Genomic DNA, 25,263 nt, shown 5'->3' with positions numbered 1-25,263 from the left:
ATTAAAATATTTAAAAGACATTAGGTTACATAAATGATATTGCATTACCATGAAAACGTTTTTATTACATCTTACGGGGAAATATTTGACTGTGTGATTTTCTACGACATCAGTATGGAATTAAGCAGGTTTTGTGTGAACAAGGTACGACTGCAGTAAAACTACAATGAGTTTGTTCTTACTTCAAGCAGATGTGTGGTGGGACTTATAGAACAAGCCATAATAAGTTTGCTGAAAAGTTAAGAACCTGGTCACAAGTGTGCACACTAAGGACTTATTTTTGGCTCATATCAAACACATGAAAAAGGCTGTTTGGTTTAGGAATGTGGCAATATTTTAGTTGCAGAAGGTTTAAAGGTTTAAAGAAGCATTTCTGGTTGAACGTTTCATCTAGATGTCTGAAAATTGGATGGCATATGTAACAGCCCCAGACATACAAAAAGTGTTATGTAGCTATATGCTAAACCTAACAGGAAGTTGGCCATTTTGTTTTATTTTAGAATTGGGTTTCATTGTTGGCCTTTTATAGGTAATATTTTAACAAACTCCTCTTAGACAATTTATTCGATTGTCTTCAAAATTTGGGGGTTTAATAAACAGATGTTTAAGATGAAAAGTTATTGAAAACTTTGGATTTCATCACTTGCTGTTGCCGTGGCAATGTACTGTTTGCTAAGAATTTTATTTTTTACAGGCCAGGGTCGCAAGGGCACTTTATAGCTGCATTCAGCTCTAGTTTTTGTTATTTAAAAACATAGATTTTTTTTGTTTTACTTTATTTTATTTAGGGAGGGGGGATTTGATAAATATAACTATTAAAATGCAAAATGTAGGATAAATACTGAGCTGCTGATTATAGGCTGTCACGGCTTGAGAAGGGCGGACCCAGATGCAGTGAGGAAGGCGAGCCACGGCAGGGATGCGGATAACTTTGATTTAATGTGGCGATAAACGCAAACACAAAATCAAAAATAAACACAAACTCACGCACACAGGCGGATAGCAAACAAACTCAAAATCACGCACACAGGCGGACGAAAACAAACACAAACTCACGCGCACAGGCGGATCACAAACAAAACTCAAAAGCACGCACAGTGGCGGCAAAAAGGTAAATCATGGGCAGCAGGAGAAAACTTGTAAGACGAGTACAGTCAGGTCAAGAGAGCGGCGTCTCGGGGTAATCACCCGACACTCCTTGCTGTGTCCATCAGGCTTTTATTGAGGTCTGATTGCATGATGGGCAGCAGGTGTGTATGATGGGTGGAGCCCACCAGCTGACCCAAATCATGACAATAGGCTGCATTCATAAATTAATGTGAGTGGATACGCGCTCCGCAAACAGCACATGAAGACGATGACGATGAAATGTCAGCTTTATAACTTCGTTCAAGTTTTTCTTTTTAATCTTAACATAGCTTGCCTTAACCAGAAACCAGGTTACAAATGTCACAAATGAAAATCTGCGATACAGTGAATCCGCAAATGCCGAACCGCGAAGTAGTGATGGAACTCATTCACTGCCATTGGCGGCTATAGATGTAAAATATTCATTTAAACTACAAGAGTGTGAACACCTATAATTTTTTTACTGTACATTTAGAACAGATAATAAAAAAAAATTAAAAAAAAAATTAAAAAAAAGATTAATCGTGAGTTAACTAGTGAAGTCATGCGATTAATTAAAAAATAAAAAAATAAAAAATAATAAAAAATAATAATAATAAAAAAATTAATAATCTTTTATTTAATTTTTTTAAATCGCAAGGCGATTACATTTTTACAATTATAATTAACCACATGACTTCAATAATTAACTCACGATTAATCACAAATTTTATATCTGTTCTAAATGTACAATACTTTTTTTTGGGGGGGGGGGGTCATACTCTTATTAACAAAAGTGTAAAAAGTGTAAAATTAATAGAAATAGTTAAAATGATTTTTTTACGTCTATAACCGGCAATGGCAGTGAATGAGTTAACTGTACATGCCCAGGTTCTGATTTGTGATTTGCCTGTTTAGATTACATTTAAACTGGTTAGAGGTCTAACCAACATGTAAACCGAAGCTATTAGTGAAGATGGAAAATCAATCTGACCTATTTTGCCGAGGAAGCCATAAACCACTGGTGTACTCAGTAACAGACATCAAACAGGTAGACCAAAGAAAACAACAGCTGTTGATGGGAGTACATTTTTGAGAGCTGTAATGAAATGCTCAAAATCAACTGTCAGTGACATTAGTAACAACCTCCAGGGGGCAGGAGTGACGTTTGTGAACAGGAACAAAAAGTATACACAAACAGTGTTTCCCAATTCTTATAGACACCAAAACATCATGAAATAAGGATGGACACTAACCAGCCAATCAGAATTCGCCATACTGACCAGCTCCTGATTGGTTAACAATTGTGGCACATTTGTTACGCCTCAATCCACGTATCGCAAGCGTGAATCAGCGTATTGTACGTCTAGAGGAGAGAAGACGCAAGTGTAGAAAACTATTTTGAGGATGCGCATGGACGGTTTTGAACGTACGAAACACATTTTGTATGCACGAAACACATTTTTTGTATGTGTAAAGAGCATTTCCCATTACACTTACATAATTATGGCACAAATCTAACACCGAACTGATGGAGAAACAAAATTTTTTTTTTTTTTCCACCTGAGTTAACAGCCTCTGTGGAAGTCATCCAGTATGTAGAATTTATACTGTAGCATTGCTAAAATGCCTTGGATTGTATCAGTTTGTCTGTCCATGTGTTGGTTGATGGGTCTTGAGGTGATAGGCCTACTTCAAAGGGACGGTGGTGCCATTTTGGTTCAAGAGTGGCATGTTCCATTCATGAGATAACAAGCGTTCAAGATATTGTCATGTATCCTATCTAAAAGGCTAGATAAGAAGCGCCATTATTTGTTTGACTGGAAAATCTCACGCTGCTGGGGAATACTTCTCCACTGCAGTCCTCTAAAGGGTGCTTTAGTGTGCACAAAGTCTTTTTTTTTTTATTTTTTACTTAACTAGGTTGATTTCTGCCACCTTTACCCCAATGCAAGTCAATCAAACTTTATTTGACATTATTTGTGTGGACTATTTAATGCTGTGATTCTTCAATCTTGGATACTCAAATGTACTGTGATCTTCCTTGGCTCATACATCACCCCTTAATGACATGTCCATCCATCATCGCTTTGCATAATTCCACCAACTTATTAACTAACAAACGACAACGATATATTATCTCTTGCCTGCTCTTAGACTTGGCAGAGGTAATAAAATACAGGCATCAGTAGCTCTCCGTTTAGGAGAGGCTGCTTGCTTCTTCCTGAGTATGGTTGAGGTGCCCAGTTGTGAGACTCTGAACCCAACTCAATCTACATGAGAGGGTCTCACAGTCACAGCCCCTTCACTCTGACGTGTATACGGACTCTGTGCCCCTAAAATGCATTTGTGTATGCATGTGGCATAATGTATAAGCTTCTACAGATGTGCGGTAGAGAGCCAGCATCAGCATCACCAGCATCACGGTGTGGCTCAGCGGCTGCAGAAGAGGAGGCTCTTAAAAGGACAGTAAAGTGCCACTCAGACACCACCAGCAGATGCAGAAAGAAGATTCTGCATCACCAAGGAGGCAATCAACCCAACACACTCCCTCCTCCCTCCCCTCAGGCAGGAAGCTAAGGGGCATCCAGAGCAGGAGCATCCAGGCTGAGGAACAGCGTCGTTCCGCAAGCTGTTAGATTGTTAAACTCAAACAGTGCTCTGTAAGCCCGACATCAGCCCCACCACACTCTAAAAACAGTTGGGCCAAAAATAACTCAATTTGGGTTCAAATGGGACCCACCCATGGGGTTTCTTATTTAACCTCAAAAGTTGGGTAAAACACAACCCACCAAACAATACAATTTTGTGAATTGTTAGGTTACTTTATTAGAGTGCATGCCTATTCATCCATGCACAAAGAACACTGTACTCTTTTTGTCAAGTCCAAAATAACCTTGCGAATGTCGTATGCAATTCAAATCTGTTGCATGGTTTTCATTCTGCTGCATCCACACCTTTGCTGTATTGTATTTTTGCACTTGTTCAAAACATGAATAAACATCTCTTTAAAATGTTCATTTGATCTTATGCTATTATTTTCCGATTTTTATTATACGCAAGTCTTGAGACTTACTGGGCTAACCTCAGACCTCCGGTATTTGTATTTTGTGACATATCATGTTGTAATGTGTGTTGCTATGAAAAGTGGACTTGATCACCCAAGCATTACATTTTTGTGTCAATTTTAGCTTAGCAATTAGCATGGCTTCTCCATCCTCTGTTTACTTTACTACTTGTCATCCCTCCGTGAGAACGATACTTGTCAGAAGCGCATCTTAATGATTGTCATATACACTAGGTAATGATCACTGACTTAGCAACTTTGTAATATATTTAGCCGCACTAGCTACCTGAAGCTTAGTGCTAGCTAGCTGGTGTGGCGTAAATAGCAGTGATAGTAGCGTCCCGATGGTATCTGAATAGCGGAAAGCAGTGCGGATCGGTGACAGTCCATCATGGACGCACTGTTGTTGTTGTTTTTAAAACAACATACTATTGATTTAATCTTATCTAAAAATGACATTTCTACTGGCCCGGTCGGGCCAACATCTGTAGCATAGCGACGTACTGAGCATTTGCTTCCACTTAGTACTTCCCCCGTGTATAGACGTAATTATGTTCCACCACATTGCACATGCACGCACCCAGCCCAGTGAAATTTTTGGGGACCATCGGCAAAGTTGGAAAAATCTTTTGGACTCTCAGTTTTGCTTTTCAATGTGTTTTAATGAGCCGCAAAATATCAATTGTGAAACCGCTTATTTCAAGCTTTGCATTAGATTGTGCAGGTAAACCTAATTAAGCAACCAGTGAAAATAAAAAATATATTTTAATCTTCCAAATGTTTTATGTTCTCATTAAAATGTATGTAGCCGCAGTGCTGCAATGAGGTTAGTGTGGACAACAAATAATTTGAAGAGACCCTCAGTGACACTGAAAAGGCTCTTCGGTGTTAAGCTGTGGCTCTGTGACCAGTGATGAGCTGCAGGCTTTTAGTGCTGATGCTGTTGTGTTAAGTGAAGAAAGATCCTTGGAGAGTCTCTCTGCGTCTCCCACTTTTCACATTATGACTAGGCGGGTGTGAAGAAAAAAAAGCACAGCCATTAGTCTCTCGCCCCCGCTGACCCCCTCATCACATGCTGGCCAGGCTTTTCACCTCTTGTTGGGATTAATGCACCTGCAGGGCCATCCCATTTGAAGTTAAAGACTAACTCGCAATTAAGAAAATCACTCCCTCAGGCTCTTCAGACAGGACAATGGACACCAAATGCATAACTGATATTTCTCCTCTGTTCAACATCGAAATCTAAGAGCCTTTATCTATCTTTTATATGTGCTCTCATTCGTGCCCACTGCTCATAATAAAACAGATAGAAAAACAAGATTGACTGTGCGAGTAAATTGCTTGGACTAAAAGAAGGGGCTACATAATGAACAGGAGCAAGGGCAAATGTGGATTCACAATGCAGTACAGTGTCTTCATTTTCAAGAACAGACACAATACGAGGTGGAATGTTTTTTAATGTTCTACAATCCACGCATCTCAAACCACAGTTACACGCTTAACAATTATTCAAACTATCCTGATAAATGTATAAGAACCTGCACTTCAAAAGGGCCTTTGTCAGATTTTGCAGGCCACATGAATAATTCAGCGCATGCGTGGGGGTTGAGGGGAGAGCGGTTCGAAGGGGGTGTTGGCCGGGTACTGGGCTTTAAGTGGCACCGCACCATCTGTTTCCCCCCTGCCAAGGCAGGGCCAGTGGGGACTCCTCTTCGGCGATGCCAAGGCGGCTCGTACCTTCCATAGGGCGTAACAACCTCCTGTGCAACAGCAGACGCAAGCGATAATGATGCCGCTGTCTGGTGGAAGAGTGCGGGCATTTCCTTGGAGAGTTTACGGGCTATATTGACACTTTGAGCAGGTGGGGAAAAACAAGGTAGCTCGCTCATTAGACACCTGTCCCTGCTTCCTGCCGTGTGGACACGGAAAGTTTGAATGTTGAATTCGCTATTTTTATTGTCTTCAGCTTGCTACAGTGGAATCTCTCAAGTCGGATGCCACTAAAGCTGTTCAACTCTAAATTCAACCATAAATGTTATTATGCAATAACTGGATAAGTTTTTTACATGTGTTTTTCCTTCACAATGGCTTTTTGCAGCTTTTTTGCAACTTTTCCCAAAGATTAGGTCACACAAGATGTCAACGTATATTAACAGATCTCAGTTCAGACTTTTGTTGTGGAGTTTGTGTGGGTTCTCTCTTGTGTCCCCAAGCTTCCTCACACACTCCAAAAACATGCAAATTAGCTCAGCGGAAACTCTAAATTGGATAACTGGCAGAGATAAGAACTTGAGTGAGTGGGTGGGTTTCCATCCACTTATTTTTATTCAAATTTTCAAGAATTAAGAAAATGGCCTAAAATTTGCAACAACAAAAACAAGTTTTTACACTTGGAGGGGGGGGATTTTTCAGCGCATGGATAAAAGGGAAATGTGAATTTTGGCTATACGAATAGGATTTGCAAATGAACGATGACAGGACCAGATACAACATCATACACTTTGACCGGATATTACTTCACAAGTAAACGGCGACGGATGATGAAGCGAGGTAAGTGGGGGGCGAAGAAATTGAAATCTTTCAGGAATTAATAAAAGAAGCAAACGTGGTCACTTAAGCTGACACTCTCATATGACTTTTTTCCTTTCAATATTCACATAATAAGATCAAAAGGGAACGGGCAGAAGTCGGCAAATGTTCGTTATGCGCATTTTTCACTAATTTCGCAGTCACCACTTCGATGGCTTAAGACTCAACTTGACAAAAACCAAGAGAACATGGGTCCTATTTTTGTGCCCAGTCCAAGTCTAGCGCAAATCACGGTCTAACTGTGCACTTGGATGGCGTATTCTTCCTGTTCTTGTTGTTTTCTTCTGATATTTTCGCAGACCTGCGCAGTTCAGGAATATATAATTGCGGCATTGTGGGTGTGAACACTACTGACTTGCTTCGCAGCCAATGAAAGTGTCTCTTCCCATTCACGGTCTATATGACAGAAACGTAAACGGACTCATTTGGAGTCCATGCAGAACATACGTGAAGTACATAAGAAACTGCAATAAGATCTCTTTTTGCGGGTGATGTAAAGTTGGCCAGGGCGATCACAGGTCACCGCTGTGAAGTGAAAATCTGGAGACTGCATTCCACCCCGATCATTTACCCATCACACCTGTGTGCGTTCAATGAATTAATTTCTATAATTATTGAGAATGTTTGATGCACACTGTTGTCATATTTATGAATAAAATACGATGACATCCACCGTGCAAGCCTGGAGCGCAGAATCTGTCTGCCTTCACCTTGATCAAATTCACCAAAATCGTAGTACACTACCTGTGCCACAACTAGTAAAATTTAGTCTACTACTTTCAGCCACCAAACTGTCAGGTGAACTGGAATGGAGGACCAAAAATGCCCAAACAAATAAATAAAAGTGAAAATAAAAATGGATATAAAAAACATATATGAAAAATTAATATAAATGGAAATAAAAACAACAAAAATAAATAAAAGTTGGGGGGAAAAAACGAGGTTAAAAAAATTAAAATAACTATAAAAATAAACATGGAAATAAATACAATATATATAAACAGAATTAAATATCAGTCAATCAATAACAATGCTCTGCTCTAATATTAATTTATTTCATGCTGCAGACGCTGCCGGCATGAAATGCATCATGAAATGTTATTCAAATGAGGGGGCGGTCCTAAGTGTGTTGACTTCAGATCATCTGTGACTTGAACTGCCCAAGACAAAATGACTTTGGAGTTACTTGAGACTCGAAGGTTAAGACTTGAGACTTAACAGTAGATGGGACTTTCCCATGTGAACGCATCTCTGATAAGTGGTATAGATCCATGTCCTGTAAATACCTTCTTGTGTCTTATTGTATGTATATTGTATGTGAAAAGCAAAGTACTCTGTACCTGTTGGAGACTTGATCAGCGGCGGGGGTATCACTGGGACAGTGATGAGCTGGTTGCCATGTTCCTTGGTGTTGTTTGTCGAGGTGGACGGTGTGGTGTGGTGTTCTGAGACTCCGTTTCTGGAGTTTGGCAGACACTGTGAGCTGTTGGCTCGATCCGGAGACATTTCACTGCTCTGTCTTGAAGTTGGAATTTTTGGCAACAAGTTTTCTGTGAGGGAAATAAAAGGAACACTGATGAGATGCTCGCAGCAAGTCCATCCATCACGACAGCGCAAAGAACCTTAAAAATGTGAATTACGGGGCAACTTTCTGTTAGGTGCTTGCCAGAATGAATAAATAGTATATTTTTCTGACAGTAAGCTTTGGCCTTGAAAGCAACTTAGAGAATAAATGGAGAATAAAGGGCAGATATTTATTTTTATACATAAACAATAGAGTATTGTTCGATACATTTTGGCCCTAGTTCATCCGTAAGAACCTGGTTTTACATTCAAAGTGATTCTTTTAACACATAAAAGTCTCCATGAATTGCACTATAACTTGATATGTGTGGGGATCCCTTCAAAATAGTGTCGTGCACGGATTTTATGTGTCACTAGACTAACTATAACTGCGAATGAATTATGTCATGGACAGCAACTTACGCTAACAGGCAGAACAAATCTTTTAGATGCCAGAAAGTACATAATTGACATGTGTTTCCACTTTTTGTGACAATTTTGTTTGGTGGTGTGCTGCAAGATTTATTTATTTTTTTTTACTTAAAATATGTTGTTGCTCAATAAAGGTTGGGAATCGCTGGCTTAAAAAGTCAAAGCGCCATGACATAGATGCTAATTACTATTAGCATTACACTAGTACTAGACTGAAAGACTAAAATATGGTAGTTTTGTGTTTGTTATATGTTTAGTTTGACATAAAGTAAAACTTGGAGCGCCATTAAACAGCTTGAAGCCTCCTTTTTGAATAATTGTTCACGATTTGAACTCGCCAGCCAAAACAACACAAAAATTGCCAAAAGATATCTAAAAAAATTCATGTTGGGTCACAAGGATTTCAAGGCATGCACTTGAGTATTATCATACTTTCTGTCTCAATGTGTCGCTCCATCATATGTGTTCAAATATCAGTTGTTTAAAGCAGTGGCGTCCAAACTACGGCCCGGGGGTCAATTTTTTTTAGCAGTGCTTGGCATAGGCTATGCTAGATTCACAACTGACACAGCTCATGTCATTGGTCTGCATTGTATTATTTGTTTTCTAGGTGGCAAGTAAGGGAAAAGAAGAAATACGATTTCATCTCTCATTTCCGTGTATTCTACTAATAAGACAACACTAAAAGAGTATTTAAAAAATCCTTGTCATAGGGTCCCAATGAAAAAAACATAATTCAGTCACAGCAGCAAATAGCGTGAAGCGCAATTTGCTCCACTTTCTGCTCCATGTCAAGGTGAGCTTCGTAAAGATTGCTCTTGCTTTGTTTCTGGTTATGAAGCTGAAGTGATTCTGCTGCTGCTCAGTGCAGTTCCAGAGGGATACAGGGCCACTGGCCATCCCAAAATCCGGAAAAATCATTTACTTTATTCTTCATCACATAGCTATTTTTCTTTATAAATAAATATAATCTATACAAACATAATATATTAAAGTATTGCCAAGCATGTTCTTACCTACACTGATGAATTGCTTTTTGAGTGTTACTGTGAATAAATTCAAGGTGAATAATGTCTAAGTAGTCCTTGCAGCCTTTGACTTTTCTGTATGCAGGCCATTTGAAGAAAACGTTTGGACTGCCGCTTAAAGGGTTATAAAACCACAACACACACATATATGTTAGCACATATTTGTTAGCGTGTCTTTGCCGTTTTGCATTGTTTGTTGGCATCAACCAAACGGACTCAGACCGTAAGTGAATTCAGGTAAATGCATTGTTTTGTTTACGGCTGCTGAGCTGTGAACTAAGTTAGCAATAGCATTTGGCGTTAGCCGGTTTTAAGTCTACTACTAGCCACCTGATTGACAAGCGCTGTTCATACTTCGTCAGTGGAGACTCTCCATCACTAGAGTGAATGAAGCAGCTACATTTTTTTTTATATTCCGCGATCAACCTCACGCAAAAAATTTGGGGCAAACTGTCATTTCACCTTTGGTGTGAAAACTGTGATCCTATCATAAGGCTAATTTATGTGGTTTGGTTTAATACACAACGTGTAATCATCTTTTTTTAAGATTAGTTTAGCAGTAATATTCAACAGCTTTAAGTTTGTTGCAATGTGAGTTCAGTCAGCCAGATTTCAAATTTGCTCAGGGGGCCACCTCTGTAGCCTTTGAAGACATCGGCATTTTCCGACCTCTGATTGGTCAGAGCAACAATTGTAACGGCCAACTTTTGACTAACAACATTGTTTGTTTTTGTAGAGTGTCCACCCTGAGACTGTGAGGTCGTGGGTTCAATCCCTGGCCGGGTCACACCAAATAATATATAAAAATGAGATCCATTTGCCTCCCTGCTTGACACTCAGCATTAAAGGATTGGAATTGGGGGGTTAGATCACCAAATGATTCCCGAGCGCGGCTCCTGCTGCTGCTCACCGCTCCCTCAGGGGATGGGTCAAATGCGGAGAACGAATTTCGCCCCACCTAGGTGGGTGTGACAGTCAGTGGTACTTCAACTTAACTTTAAATATTGATTCCATACTGCTCCAGATGACAGCATAGTTTGTTCAGTTGCATGCTGTTATATTGCATTTGAGCTTTGATGCCTCCTATAATTGCGATGTGATAGTGTTGGATTAACTTGGGTAAGGCTAGGACCAGATATCAAATGTATGACCTGCAGTATACATGATTTCAATGTGTGCATATCTCATAAGTGTTCTTGCATCTTGCACCTTTAAGGACAGAGATGTGATGTGGCGTTTCGCCAATATCCAAGTTGTCCGAATCTCTCAGTTCCACCTTGTCATAGCCATACCACCCCAGCAGCTCGTTCATGGTGTTCTCTGCAAAACTCTGCATACAAACAAAAGGATGATCAGCAGTGACAGAATTTGTGTGTAACAAAATTAAGCAAAAGGTTCAGAAATTACAATAGTAAAAATAATACAAAATGAGGCTAATTGTGGTATTGTATCTTAAGATACAAAGGATATCACAGGCAAAACTAAAGCGAAAAAGTCCAACCTACTGGCCCAAAGCACAGCTATGGAGTAACCTATACAGTTAACATTTCCGGTATTTTCAGAATTTCATGTATTATTAGCATAATTAGGAAGCTTTACAAGCATGTTACAAAGTAAGTGAATTTCCCCATTAGTTTTGTTTCCCTGTATCTCACTGTGTATTGTATCTATGTATAGCTTTGCTAAACTTTACACCGTTATCAAATGCAAAGCTTTTACGACTCTGAGTCAGAGCATTGTTAATGACCACTGTCAGTACCTATTGATCTGTATTGATACAAAATACCACAATGGTGGCTTAGGCAGTGGGTGGATGTGACATGAAGGTAAGCCACAGTCCAAGTCAGTAAGATGATGTTGGTGCTTCCCATTCATGTACATTCAGTGACGTTAACCTACTTTTAATTATTTGCAACATCAGCTTTTCAAAAGGGATGCTACTTTCATGATCACATAACATGGTAGCATCCCAAAAAAGTTCAGGCAGTTCTGAACCCAAAATGCATCCCTTTCCTTTTGATGTCACATACCTATCCATCCTTTAATTATGTACAAAAATATGCCAAAGAATTGTGATAATGTAGTTGGGTAAAAGAAAAACAAAAACTGCAATCTAATGAGATATCCTCCTTGTATTTATACAGAGTTGCCATTGATCAGGCTTGAGACCAAACGTACTGTGTGAGTGTCAAAGTGCACACAGCCCCAGAGCATCAAATCAATGCTTCCCATCAAATAAAAAGAGTGGCAGTCACATTAATTGCAAAACAAAAAGAGTGTAAAAGAGAGGAAAACAGCATCTTCTTTTTTCTTTTGGTGTCTCACTTTTTTTCTGAGCACTGTGTCCCTTGTGTCACCCTAGAATTGGGAGAAAGTGGGAGGATTATAACGAGTGGAATCTAATCCTGGTTGGCGTCTCATCAAAGCAAAAGCACAAACTTGGGCTCTGGGCAGCTACGGCCGAAGCAGTGATGCACTGATTAGCCACTAACAGGGTTTGTATATACATTATACAAGTACATATATAGTATATAGTACACATATACATAATATGTACAGTGTATATATACACTGTACATCCTTGATACATGATTGCACTCCACAAATTCCTCCAAGCACAAAGTGGCCCTGGCTACATACTAATACAATTGTTTCCCAACCTTTATTCAGCCAAGGCACCCATTCTTTCACCATAAGAGAAATCTAATGGCAGACTAAACCCCCCAAAAAGTCACAAAAACTATGAATACCGAAATAATAATAACCATGTCTCAGTTCATTCACAAAAATATAAATATTTCTAAATCAGTATAAAATAAGATTTTTTTTGTTTGTTTGTTTTGTATTAATGGCAATAAGAGCATTTTATGGTTCTGCCCCCATACTTTAAAGCAGTGGTTCACAAATGGGGGTACGTGAGGGCACTCCAGGGGATATGTGAGATTTTAAAATATATTTCAAAAATACAGTATATGTAAATATTTCAGGAAAATATAAGTTCATAAAATGATTTTTATATTCAGTAGGTTATTCTATTTTAATACCAGAATGGTTCAACTTCAACCCAACTTGTCATATGCCACCTAGAATAACCTGTCAATAATTAGTTAATTATTTATTTTGAGAACAGAGCTTTACTATGATCCCAGAGGAGAGCACTTTATGTTGATGATAATTTTTATGTGCACAAATCTTTATTTATAATAAAACTATTTATTTTTAATTATTTAGTTCCATAATTTTATTTCCAAATAGTTCAAGAGAGACCACATAAAATAGAGTTCCAAAGTTTAATAAATCAGACAATGATGGCACAGCACTCAGTCTTTTTTTTTTTCAACCAGAAATGCTTTGCCCTGTTTAGAAAAAATATTTCACAGGGGGTACGTCACTGAAAAAAAAGTTGAAAACCACTGTTATAAAGTATCAGGTCAATTAAATGTTCTTAAAAGTATATATTTGCTCATATGTCACTGACATACAGTATTGGGGTCTATTTTTGTGCCCAGTGCAAATATGGTTTAAGGCGCATGTAAATCTGCGCAGGAGCAGGCTTGACCAAGTATTGGTATTTTTCACAGACCTGTGCAAGCTAGTGAAGTGTGATTTTAAAACATTAGAACATTTTGCACCGTTGTGAGCTTGACCACAGGTGACATCTTTCGCCGCAAACATGCCCTCACAGAAGAGACATTGCTGTTTCTCTTTACATCACCAATGTACATTTTTCACCATGTTCTGTGCATGCTGATGTTCAACAGTCTCTATAATATATTTAACTAGACTAAGTGCAATTTCTGCAGAAATTGCGTGGGAATGCTGAAAGCTGAATGCTAATAGCTGAATGCTAAACTGAATGCTAATAGCTGAATTCTAAGCTGAATGCTTATGAAGTAAATTGAAAGATTAATTATGTGAAAATTACAAAGTATTAATTGTAGTAGAAAGATAAATGAATAAAAAGAACACTTGAACCTGAGAGGCGTGAATTTTGGAAGCAAGTTGAAATTTAGATGGAAAAGTATTATCTGAAAGTACCCTTCATCCATTTAGATGGAAAAGTGAAACTAATGATATCCAATGTTAAAATTACAAAATAAATCACTCAATAGCGCCACCTATGCATGCAGTACCCTCCATTCATTTAGATGGAAAAGTGGAAAAATGCAACAACAAAAGATCACTCAATAGCGCCCTCTAGGCATGCAGTACCCTCCATCCATTTAGATCATAGGTGTCAAACTCCGGTCCTGGAGGGCCGTAGTCCTGCAGGTTTTGGAAGTTTGCCTCTTCCAACACAAGCTGATTCCAATCAGCAGGATCGTTATCAGACTTATGCAGAACTTGCTGATGAGCTGATCATATATCAGCTGTGTTGGAGAAGGGAAACATCCAAAACCTGCAAGACTGCGGCCCTCGAGGACCGGAGTTTGACACCTATGATTTAGATGGGAAAGTGAAACTAATGATATCCAATGAAAAAATTTTTTAAAAAAAGTAAAATTACTCAATAGCGCCACCTAGGCATGCAATACCCTCCATTCATTTAGATGGAAAAGTGGAACTACGATAGTCAGGTGGTACACATTTATATCCCTTAGCATACTTGCCATGGATATATATATTTGCAATGTAGAGGGATTCAAACCCACAACCTCCTGGTTAGTGGATGATGTAATTAACCAAGTGCGCCACTGAGCTATAGCAGAGAGCTGGTAATGATGATCAGTTGTATGTACGGAAGTGGGCGTGGAATGGCAGAAAAAGTTCAATGTCAGTCCCATTGAAAATAATGGGGAAAAGTTGATATTTAACATTAAATTGTGCGAGTACTGTAAGTAATGTGAAATGAGGTGATATAAGGTGTGAATTTTTGAAGCAAGTTGAAATTTGAACAGTGTAAATATGAAGTATTATATGGGAGTTGTTTCTCGGCAAAAAAGTGAGGAGTATAAGAATCACAATAACATATGTTCCAGCATTCCCACAATGAATGTGTGTGAAATATGTAGTCTTTCTGAATGGACGAAAAAGTGAGTGAATGTGTGTGGTGGAGCCCAGAAAGTACCAGCCGCTGCCAGCAGGTGGCTGTGCTGAGCACCATTGGCGCAATGTTAAAAGAAGTGTGGCACTCTTCCCATAGACATGCCAAACTAATTAGAACAGGGGTCAGAAGCCTGCTAAGGATCCTGATTGTTTGAATCAGATGCGTTGGCGGAGGGAAACATCCAAAACATGCTGGATTGGTGCCCTCAAGGACCGGAGTTGGTGACCCCTGAACTAGAGGAAGACTCAGCTGGTTGAAGACGTGCAGACCCAGCACCAACTTGAACCGGGAGTCAACGGCGATATCTTGCATTCACTTGTTTTGAGATAACTGTTTTGATCCAATAAATTAATCATAACTCATTAAATTATTTACCAATTTTGACAGATATTGATTTGATAGATTTAGAGAAATCAGACATACAGTTATGAGAACAGACGTGAGTAATTTTGCAATTGCTCTGATTGCATCTTCTTTCAGCAGCACACTTACAAACTTGTTTTCCACCAAAAGGGCAGTTTTTTTGGTTTCCAGGGTGGTTACACCTAGGACTGTAAATCCAGTCAAAACCCAAATCTGAAAATGAGCAGAGGCATTCAGCTACCTATGAAAACACGACTGGGCAATAAAAAAAACACCTGTCAGTCAAATGTTCCAATACTTTTACTTGCATGAATAATGGTTTGGTTCAAACCAAAGGTTCTATCTTTAAAGTTGCATATCGAATCCAGATGTAAATAGCCTACTAACTTGACATAAAGGATGAAATGTTCTCTTGTCTCATATTCATCATCTGATGTCAAACCCAAATATTTTCTGTCTACAACCGTTTCAATACTTTTTGAGGTAGGTAGAGAAGTTTGTGAGATGTGAGGTGAACATTGAGAATGAGATTTGTAGACAGACATGTCTCAAAAAGGGGCAACATTGCCAATCACTATTCTTCAGCCTTGCCATCTAAGACTTGAACGATTCCTTCACTTTTACTCTAGCACCACCATGAGGTTGGCATATGATTTTGAAGTTTGACAACATTGAATGACCCCTTTGGTGAGACGTTAATTTGGGTATATATTGAGGTTGTATCTAAACTGACCAATAAGCTATGCAGAACTGTAAAATATAGGCTAAATGAAAAATCAATCAAGAGAAATCTAGGCTGCAATTCTAAACTTGAATATATATAAATGTGTATATATGTGTGTATATATATATTTATTTATTTATTTATTTATTTATTTATTTATTTATTTATTTATTACTTTTAAAACTAAAAATCTAGACTTCAATCACATCTTGGTTGTTTTATTACGACTCTTGTGCTGGTGCATAAAGTCAAATTATTAGAACTCTCAAACTACTTTCCACCAAATTGTATCTTCGAGTACTTCCCTAAGAGAGCAGGTCTATGTTTCTTTTCACACAGGAATGCAATAAACCGAACTCTTGACGGTTTTAGAAAACAAAAAAAAAGTGACAAACATCCAACAGCTATGATGCAGACTGCACATTGGTATTTATCTGAAGCATGAATCCAGTGGGCTCTTCTAGCCTCTTTACTCCACTAATGATGGCAGTGGATAGAAACCAGAGCAGGACCCGGAACACTATGCTAGAATTCCCAAATCCACATGCGAACTTTCCCTTTTGCAGATGCCTCGTCGATGTCTCTAGTCTCCCCCTCTCTGCTTTCATTTCCCTCTCCTTTGCTTGATATTTGATCCGCTGGAGACGCTCAGGTTTCAGTTTTTACAGCTTAGCCTGCCCGTGCTCTGTACATTCCTTTCTCCCCTTTCTTTGCCTCTCCTCTCCCCTCCATGCCAACTCCTACTTCCCCGTGATTACTCACCAGAGCTTACTTTGCCATGGCACACATTAAGCTGCAGCCAGATGAAGGAAACACTGTCAGACTGTTAAGATTTCCAGAGGGGTACTCACAAGAGAGCATTGTGTATATTCGTGTATATGCGCAAGTGTTTTTTCACTGCAGCTTTGGCCAAACATATTTAAGATGAAATGATGTACAAATATAGAATAGATTTTTTTGGGGCAACGGTATTTTGGAGATGAATAGTTAGGTTTTTTTTATAGCATTTTTTATTTTTATGAGCCTGTTTGTGTCTGTAAACAAAACTTTTGAAATTCAAGGTTGTTTTTTCTTTGTAGGCGTGTTTTGACACCTGAACCTGCAACTTTTCGTATTGACAGCAATGCCGGAGTGTGTGTTTTCGCTACACGTAACCATGCTCTGCTAATTGTTATTATTAGTGTTGTTCTGATACCGATACTGGTATCGGCAGAGGACCTGATACTGCATTAAAACAGTGGTATCGGTATCGGTGAGTACTTACAAGTAACATGCCGATACCATTAATTCTGATGCTAATATAGGACTTTGGATGCAGCATCTTGTGTCTTGCTGATGCTTGACATTCACTGATGTGTGACATGTTCACTGCATGCCGAGCTAAGATATCCTATTGAATCTTAAATGCTCTGAACCAATGGCAGGACAGTTTTTTCATGTTGAGAAAAAAAAAACACGTAGGTATCAGTACAGTATGGCATCGGCATCGGCCGATACGGCAAAGCTGAGTATCGGAATCGGTATCGAGAGCCAAAAAACGGTATCGGAACAATACTAGTTATTATACAGTGACTTAGTATTATTTGCCTAATTACATACTGAAGCTCAAGCTTATTCATTTGAATGATTGGAGTGCAAGGATTATGGAATGATACTACCATTAATTAAAAGAAATTATCAGTAAAATAAAACGGCACTAATTCACAGAAAATACAACAACAACAAAAAAGACCTCCAGGATATCCCAACACAACACACATCATTTGTGGTAGACGAGTGATATTGTGTACTGTACAAAAATACAACAGGGCATGTCACATCAGTCAGAACTGTCTCAATATTTTTTTTTAAAGACAATAGTGCACAGGTTTGATTGACACTGTTGGAGAAGTATTCATCTAACAATATTTACTGTGGTTTGCAGTGATGCAGAACTGTTCTGAGTTATACTGACAGCTGTATCTATGATGTTTTGACTGATGAGTAATGAGTCTGACTGGTCGGTGTAAATTTTTAAATTCAATTATTTTCATTTACAGGTACTAAAATAATTGTATTGTGCTAATTATAGCGTGAAATTTGTCACTGATGGGTTAATAGTCGACTAAGAATAAGCAGGTATAGAAAAAAAACTGTGTTAAGAAGGAAGTATGAATGAAACGAGCTAAAAAATTAATTAAATTAACCTAAAAATTGTACAAATATTCGTAAAAATCATGGCAATCAATAAAAAAAAATACAGATGGCATCAAATTAAAACAGAACGTATTCATTTTAGTGACAGAGGAAGCTGCTAGGTGCTTTTTAATGAGTCCAAACATGAAAGGGTTGTTTCAGGTCTCGCTGAGAGCAACTCGGTGCTTTTCCTGACAGTCTAACACAAAAATTCCACAATTACCCTAGTGTGATAGCCTACTCTACCCGGAGGAGTGTTTTGAACGTGATTGGCCGAAATGTGTACAAACAATGCGCCGAGATAGGAGACAAAGCGACACACCGAACATCTGCCGTCAAACACAGCGATCACTTTCTTTTTCTGCAATTAAACGCACTGAGTTCAAATATCAAAATGTGTACTGGAGAGAAAAAACCTAATGAAAACAAGGTGTTTGGGGAAGGAACCTTGCAGGCCCAATACGGAAGACAATGTGCTCTTGTCGAGTGCGTAAAGCTGACAAGAAACGCACATCTGGATCACACGCCTCTGGGCAGCCGGACAGCGCACACACACATACAAACGCACGCGCCTTTACTCAGCCGATACGAGCACGTAAACGCAGCACGAGTATTCCCTCATTGATTTGTACTAATTATGCGCACTGGATGCTCTCCATGTGGCGTTTATTGTAATAATAGTAGAGGTGTGAGGTGCCTTCACGGGGCACGGGATTTTCTATCAACCAGTCATTAAAGATGTATTAACACAGGCGGCGACACTGATGTCACACAGCGACAGAAACATACAATTGGTGTTTAATCTTGCTTTCGAAGTTATTGTTAAATGGTAAGTGATGGTGAAGACGTCGCGCTGTGCTGGCAGAGTGTGCGACTGAAACAATAGAACTTGGGTAAATAAAAAAACAAATTTCAAGTTCGTCTCGCATGCAACATAATATTACACTTGGGTGCATCATTTAACAGTAAAGGCGACTGGTGCTTTAACACGCGCATGCTCCTCGCAACCACTCCACGCGTAAACAGCATGCAGATCCGTTACCTTCATCTCTTCATTAATCTCCCTTTTCACCGGGTGAGCTGGTTTTCGGCTTCTTTTATTTTCCGGAGGTCTGCCCTCCTTTTCCGTCTCTGCCATGTTTTCTCGCTGATACTTCTGTCAATATTTGCGGTTGGGGGGTGGGGGTGGAGGGGGTGTAATGAGCGGGGGACGAGAGGTAGCTCTCTACAGTCGCCAGACGGCGGATGTCTTGCAGCTTCCCAGCGGCTTGTTTGAAGCTGGTGATGCCGCCGAGGGCTTGCCGTGCCGGGCTAAGTCAGCCATCTTCTGCCCGTCCCCTCCGCCGTGCGTGCACCAATGTTGTGCCGCCTCCGTCCACGAGTCAAAGGAGAGGTTGAGCAAGAGGGGAAAGGAGACAGGGGGAGGGGCCTATGCTGAAACATTATATGACGTGTTGATGATTAGAGGTAGACTGTGTCTTCTCAATTTCCCATGGAGCGCAATCAGTGCAGTCGCATACGTTCAGTGCAACTGGCTTAGCTTGGGGGGAGTCTGCAAGAGGCAAACAGGTGCCCTTACAGCCGCACACCCAATCCACGCACTATAGTGACAGCAGTGTGACATCTAACTTAAACTACTCAAGACATATCGTAACGCTGCCCGTCTATGCATTTTAATTAAGGTTTCTCAAGTGTGCACCAGAATGGTTACGATTTAGTGGCTATTTTTGTAACTCAATGTTCTTGAATATCAAATCAATGCTCCCTAATTGAAAGAAATTGAAATTCCATTTATCAGTTAGAGATCCCCAAACCACCACCATTTTTACATGTTTTTAATAAACTAGGATAACGGCATCCATCCATCTGTCATGTTTAGAGTCTGTTTTCCTTGTGTGTCTTCCTTGTCTTGTTAAGTGTGATCCTGCCCTTCCTCGTGTGATCCAATCAGTGCCCTCAGCCACTTGTGTCTTGCCCAAGTGTGTCTTGTTGTGTCGTTAGTGTCTGTGTATTTAGTCTCCTGTCTCCCCCCTGTCTGTGTGGGTTTATTGTTTTTCCCCATGTCATGCGGCTCGGTTTTTTCCCTGGCATTTCACCATGTCATGCTGCTTGTTTTTTCCTTGTCATTTCACCACGTCATGCTGCTCGTTTTTTCCTTGTTGTTTCCCACCATGTTTTGGTTTATCTTGCAATTTAGAAGATCACCTTTTGTTTGAAGTAATTAAAATCCCTTTTTTGATTGCAACCACTGCCTCCTCGCCCTGTCTTCCCGCATTTGGGTCCTCAAGCTCCCCCATCCTGACACCATCCAATGTAGCCAACCACTTATCCTTACTAGTGTCATCGGCTGACTTCAGGTGAAGAGGCGAGGTACCAGTCAGCTGCCAATTGCAGAATACAAATATAGACAACCAAATCCCATCTCCAACTGAAACAAGAGCTATCTGTAGAAAGCAGACCATTTCTAAAACAGTTACCTGAAAATCGTTACTGTTCATAAATCGGATCTTGACAGAGCAGAAAGTGGAAGAAACCATTTTTGCTTATAAAGTTTAATTATCTTCATTCACCAGCCACAGTATCTTTGCATCTATCTAGAAAATGTCTACTGTGTATAAAGCAATTTAGTGTGGTGCCCACCTCCACCCTTTTTATTTTTTTTTATTTTTAAACTGGCCTTGCGGGCTGTGGCAAATGTCATTCATAGTATAAGCTGTGGGCCGCTGAAAGATGGATGGCGAGTTGCAAATGGTTCCCAAGCCATAGTTTGGACACCACTGATTTAGAGTCTTCAATGAACCTACAATGCATATTTTTGTAATGCGGGAGGAAACCGAAGTACCCAAACCCACAAAGCCCACAACCTCATCCACTGTGCTTCTACACTGTTTTCTATATTTTAAAAAAAAAAACATAGCAATCATGAAACAATGAAAATACTGGTTTTATAAATTGCAATTATTACTGAAGATTGAATCAAACCAGAAATCACATCAATTGCACCTGAGCTCTGTGCCTTTAAAAGGAGGTGTGGCCTAGTGAGTGACGAAGAAAGAGAAGAGGAACACCAAGAGTCTGGGACAGAGTAGGGACTTTGAATGTTGGAACTATGACAGGAAAAGGTAGAGAGCTGGTTGACATGATGCAGAGGAGGAATGTGAACATTATGTGTGTTCAGGAGACCGGGTGGAAAGGGAGCAAAGCTAGAAGTTTGCAGGGTTCAGGTTATTCTATCATGGTGTAGATAGGAAGAGAAATGGAGTAGGAGTTATCGTGAGGGAGGAGTTTGTTAGGAATGTCCTGGAGGTAAAAAGAGTGTCAGATAGAGTGATGAGACCTGAAACTAGGAATCGAAGGTGTGATGATCAATGTTGTTAGTGGCTATGCGCCACAGGTAGGATCTGAGTTGGAGGAGAAGGAGAACTTTTGGTTAGACCTTGATGAAATGATGCAGAGCATCCCTAGAAGTGAGAGAGATGTCATTGGTGCAGACTTCAATAGACATGTTGGTGCATGAAACAGATGTGATGAGGGGGTGATGGGCAAGTTTGGTATCCAGGAGAGGAACGCAGAAGGACAGATGGTGGTTGACTTTGCAAAAAGAATGGAAATGGCTGTCGTGAATACTTTCTTCCAGACGAGGCAGGAACATAGGGTGACCTACAAGAGTGGAGGTAGGAGTACACAGGTAGACTACATCTTGTGTAGGCGGTGTAGTCTGCAGGAGATCAGCGACTGCAAAGTAGTGGTAGGTAAGAGTGTAGCCAGACAGCATAGGATGGTAGTGTGTAGGATGACTCTGGTGGTGAGGAAGACAAAGACGGCAAAGGCAGAGCAGAGGACGAAATGGTGGAAGCTGAAAAAGGAAGAGTGTTGTATGACTTTCAGGAAGGCGTTGAGACAGGCTCTGGATGGTCAGGAGTTTCTGTCAGATGACTGGACAACTACAGCAAATTTCATCAGGGAGACCGGTAGGACAGTCCTTGGTGTATCATCTGTAAGGAGAGGGAATAAGGAGACTTGGTGGTGGAATGAGGAGGTGCAAAAGTGGATCCAAAAAAAGAGGCTAGCTAGGAAGAAGTGGGACACTGGGAGGACTGAAGAAAGTAGACAGCAGTGCAGGGAAATGCAGTGTAAGGTGAAAGTAGAAGTGGCAAAGGCCAAACAAGGGGCTTACGATGACTTGTATGCTAGGTTGGACAGTAAGGAGGGAGAGACTGATCTATACAGGTTGGCAAGGCAAAGAGACAGATATGGGAAGGACCTGCAGCAGGTTAAGGTAATAAAGGATAGGGAGGGAAGTGTGTTGACAGATGCCAGTAGTGTGATTGGAAGATGGAAAGAATACTTTGAAGAGTTGATGAATGAGGAAAATGAGAGAGAACGAAGAGTAGAAGAGGTGACTGTTGTGGACCAGGAAGTAGCAAAGATTAGTAAGGATGAAGTGAGAAGGGCATTGAAGAGGACGAAGAGTGGAAAGGCACTTGGTCCTGATGATATACCTCTGGAGGTATGGAAATGTCTAGGAGAGGTAGCAGTAGAATTTCTGACTGGGTTGTTAAACAGGATCTTAGAGTGTGAAAAAATGCCTGAGGAATGGAGAAGTGTGCTGGTGCCCATTTTTTAAAAACAAGGGAGACATGCAGAGTTGTGGCAACTACAGAGGAATACAGATGATGAGACCATACAATGAAGCTATGGGAAAGAGTAGTTGAAGCTAGACTGAGGGCAGAGGTGAACATTTGGGAGCAGCAGTATGGTTTCATGCAAAAAAATCTAAACAAAACAAAAAAATAGTACCACAGTATTTGCTTTGAGGATGTTGATAGAGAAGTAAAGAGAAGGTCAGAAGGAGGTGCATTGTGTCTTTGTAGATCTGGAGAAAGCTTACGACAGGGTGCCCAGAGAGGAACTGTGGTTTTGTATGAGGAAGTCTGGAGTGACAGAGAAGTATGTTCAAGTGGTGCAGGACATGTATGAGGACTGTAAGACAGTGGTGAGGTGTGCTGTAGGCGTGACAGAGGAGTTCAAATTAGAAGTGGAACTACATCAGGGATCAGCTCTGAGCCCCTTCTTTTTTGCTATGGTAATGGACAGGAATACAGACAAGGTTAGACAGAAATCTCCATAGACTATGATGTTTGCTGATGACATTGTGATCTGTAGTGAGAGCAGGGAACAGGTGGAGGAGAAGCTAGAGGCGTGGAGGTTTGCCCTGGAAAGGAGGGGAATGAAGGTTAGCTGTAGCAAGACGGAGTATCTGCGTGCGAAAGGGAAGTGGAAGAGTGAGGTTACAGGGAGAAGAGAACAACAAGGTGGAGGAGCTTAAGTATTTAGAGTCAACAGTCCAGAACAATGGAAAGTCTGGAAAATAAGTGAAGAAGCGTGTGCAGGCAGGCTGGAACGGGTGGAGAAAAGTGTCAGGTGTGATGTGTGATAGAAGAGTTTCAGCTCAAATGAAAGGAAAGGTTTATAAAAGACCAGCCATGTTGTTTGGTCTAGAGACAATGCCACTGAGGAAAAGCCAGTAGGCAGAGCTGGAGGTGGCATTAGATGAAAATGCTAAGGTTCTCTTTTGGAGTGACCAGGATAGATAGAATCAGGAATGAGTATATCAGAGGGACAGCACATGCTAGAGGCTTTGGAGATAAAGTCAGAGAGGCCAGACTGAGATTGTTTGGACATGTCCAGGGGAGAGACAGTGAGTATATTGGGAGAAGAATGCTAAGCATCTCAATTTTCATGCCGGGGCAAGTGTTAGTCTAGCTCTAGTGCATAGGTGTCAAACTCCGGTCCTTGAGGGCCGCAGTCCTGCAGGTTTTGGAGGTTTCCCTCTTCCAACACAAGCTGATTACAATCAGCAGGATCATTATCAGGCTTATGCAGAGCTTGCTGATGAGCTGATTATATATCAGCTGTGTGAGAAAGGAAACATCCAAAACCTGCAGAACTGTGGCCCTCCAGGACCGGAGTTTGACACCTATGCTCTAGTGCAGAGGTGGGCATCGAGGGCCAGAGTCCTGCAGGTTTTGCAGGTTGCCTTTCTCCAACACAGCTGATATATGATCAGCTCATCAGCAAGCTCTGCATAAGCCTGATAATGAGCCTGTTGATTGGAATCAGCTTGCGTTGGAAGTGAGAAACCTCCAAAACCTGCAGGACTACGGCCCTCGAGGACCGAGATTGCCCACCTCTGCTCTAGTGTGTTTGTGAATTTGGTACACAGGAGATGCCAACCTGGGCGTTCCAGCGTGCGGAATTCTCTGAAGCACCTTTGGAGAACAGTTAATGGAGCGAAATTAAAATTAAATTCACGGGCAACATCTCTGGTCGACATTTTTGCAGTCAGCATGCCAACTGCACATGGCCTCAAAATTTGCACATATCTGGCATTATGCTCTGTGATAAAACTCCACCTTTTATCGTGGGCAGCCTAAAGCACACCTATGCAATAATGTTGTCTAATCAGCATCTTGATGTGACACGTGCGGTGGATGGATTATCTTGGCAAAGGAGAAATGCTCCTAAAACAGATTTAGACAAATTTGTGAACAATATTTCAGAGAAATAGCCCTTTCGTGTACAAAGACAAAGTCTTAGTTCTGTTAATGAAAAATGAGAGCAAAAGTGGTTACATTTACTTTTTGTTCAGATTATAGGATAAGATAATAAGTAAAATATTATATTTACCAATAGAAATTGCAGTTGCCTTGGAAATTGCATGTATATGCCAAGCCATGCTGTCACTGAGCAGGAACCACTCTATATTTCCTCAGTAGTTCTCAAATGATCGTATGCAGTAAATCACTCAAATTATTGTTTTCAGGATTTGGTTCATTTTACACTTGTGGAATGCATACTCATGCCATACAAATGGGGCATTGTATAAAATGGCTTTCCGAAGGTATAAAATGTATCGGCAAGAATTATTTTCACAGCAAATAATCAACCTAACACAAATTTTCAGAATCTTTTTGTTTACAGTATTGTTTTTGTTGTTCATACTATATGAAAAGGCCAGCTTTTGGCTAGCCAAAAATTTTCAGGCCAATCAGAAAAAAACAGAAAGTTTTTTGGGGTCAAATTATCAAAACAATTATTGAGATTGAAATTATTTTTTTATTTTTTACTTTTGTAGATTTAAATTTCAGTGTCTCTGTGCTTGCCA

General features: G+C 40.2%; 1 protein-coding gene across 4 annotated transcripts in view; it reads right to left on the bottom strand.

Moving 5' to 3' along the window:
• The window catches only part of sobpa (sine oculis binding protein homolog (Drosophila) a), a 41,780-nt gene extending 22,208 nt beyond the window's left edge, over positions 1-19,572 (bottom strand). For 2 of the 4 annotated variants that reach the window (XM_077577831.1, XM_077577912.1), the window contains exons 1-3: positions 19,138-19,572; positions 10,996-11,116; positions 8,104-8,313 (exon numbers count right to left, since the gene is read on the bottom strand). In XM_077577831.1, the coding sequence (XP_077433957.1) occupies positions 8,104-8,313; positions 10,996-11,116; positions 19,138-19,233 (427 nt within the window). In that variant the 5' untranslated portion in view covers positions 19,234-19,572. The remainder of the gene's footprint in view (positions 1-8,103; positions 8,314-10,995; positions 11,117-19,137) is intronic. The other 2 variants (XM_077578000.1, XM_077578081.1) reach the window with 2 other exon arrangements.
• Between the last annotated feature and the right edge of the window lie 5,691 nt (positions 19,573-25,263).

The sequence above is a fragment of the Vanacampus margaritifer genome, chromosome 1, assembly GCF_051991255.1.
Source record: "Vanacampus margaritifer isolate UIUO_Vmar chromosome 1, RoL_Vmar_1.0, whole genome shotgun sequence".
NCBI classification, from domain to species: Eukaryota; Metazoa; Chordata; class Actinopteri; order Syngnathiformes; family Syngnathidae; genus Vanacampus; species Vanacampus margaritifer.
This window is presented reverse-complemented; position numbering and strand designations above follow the sequence as displayed.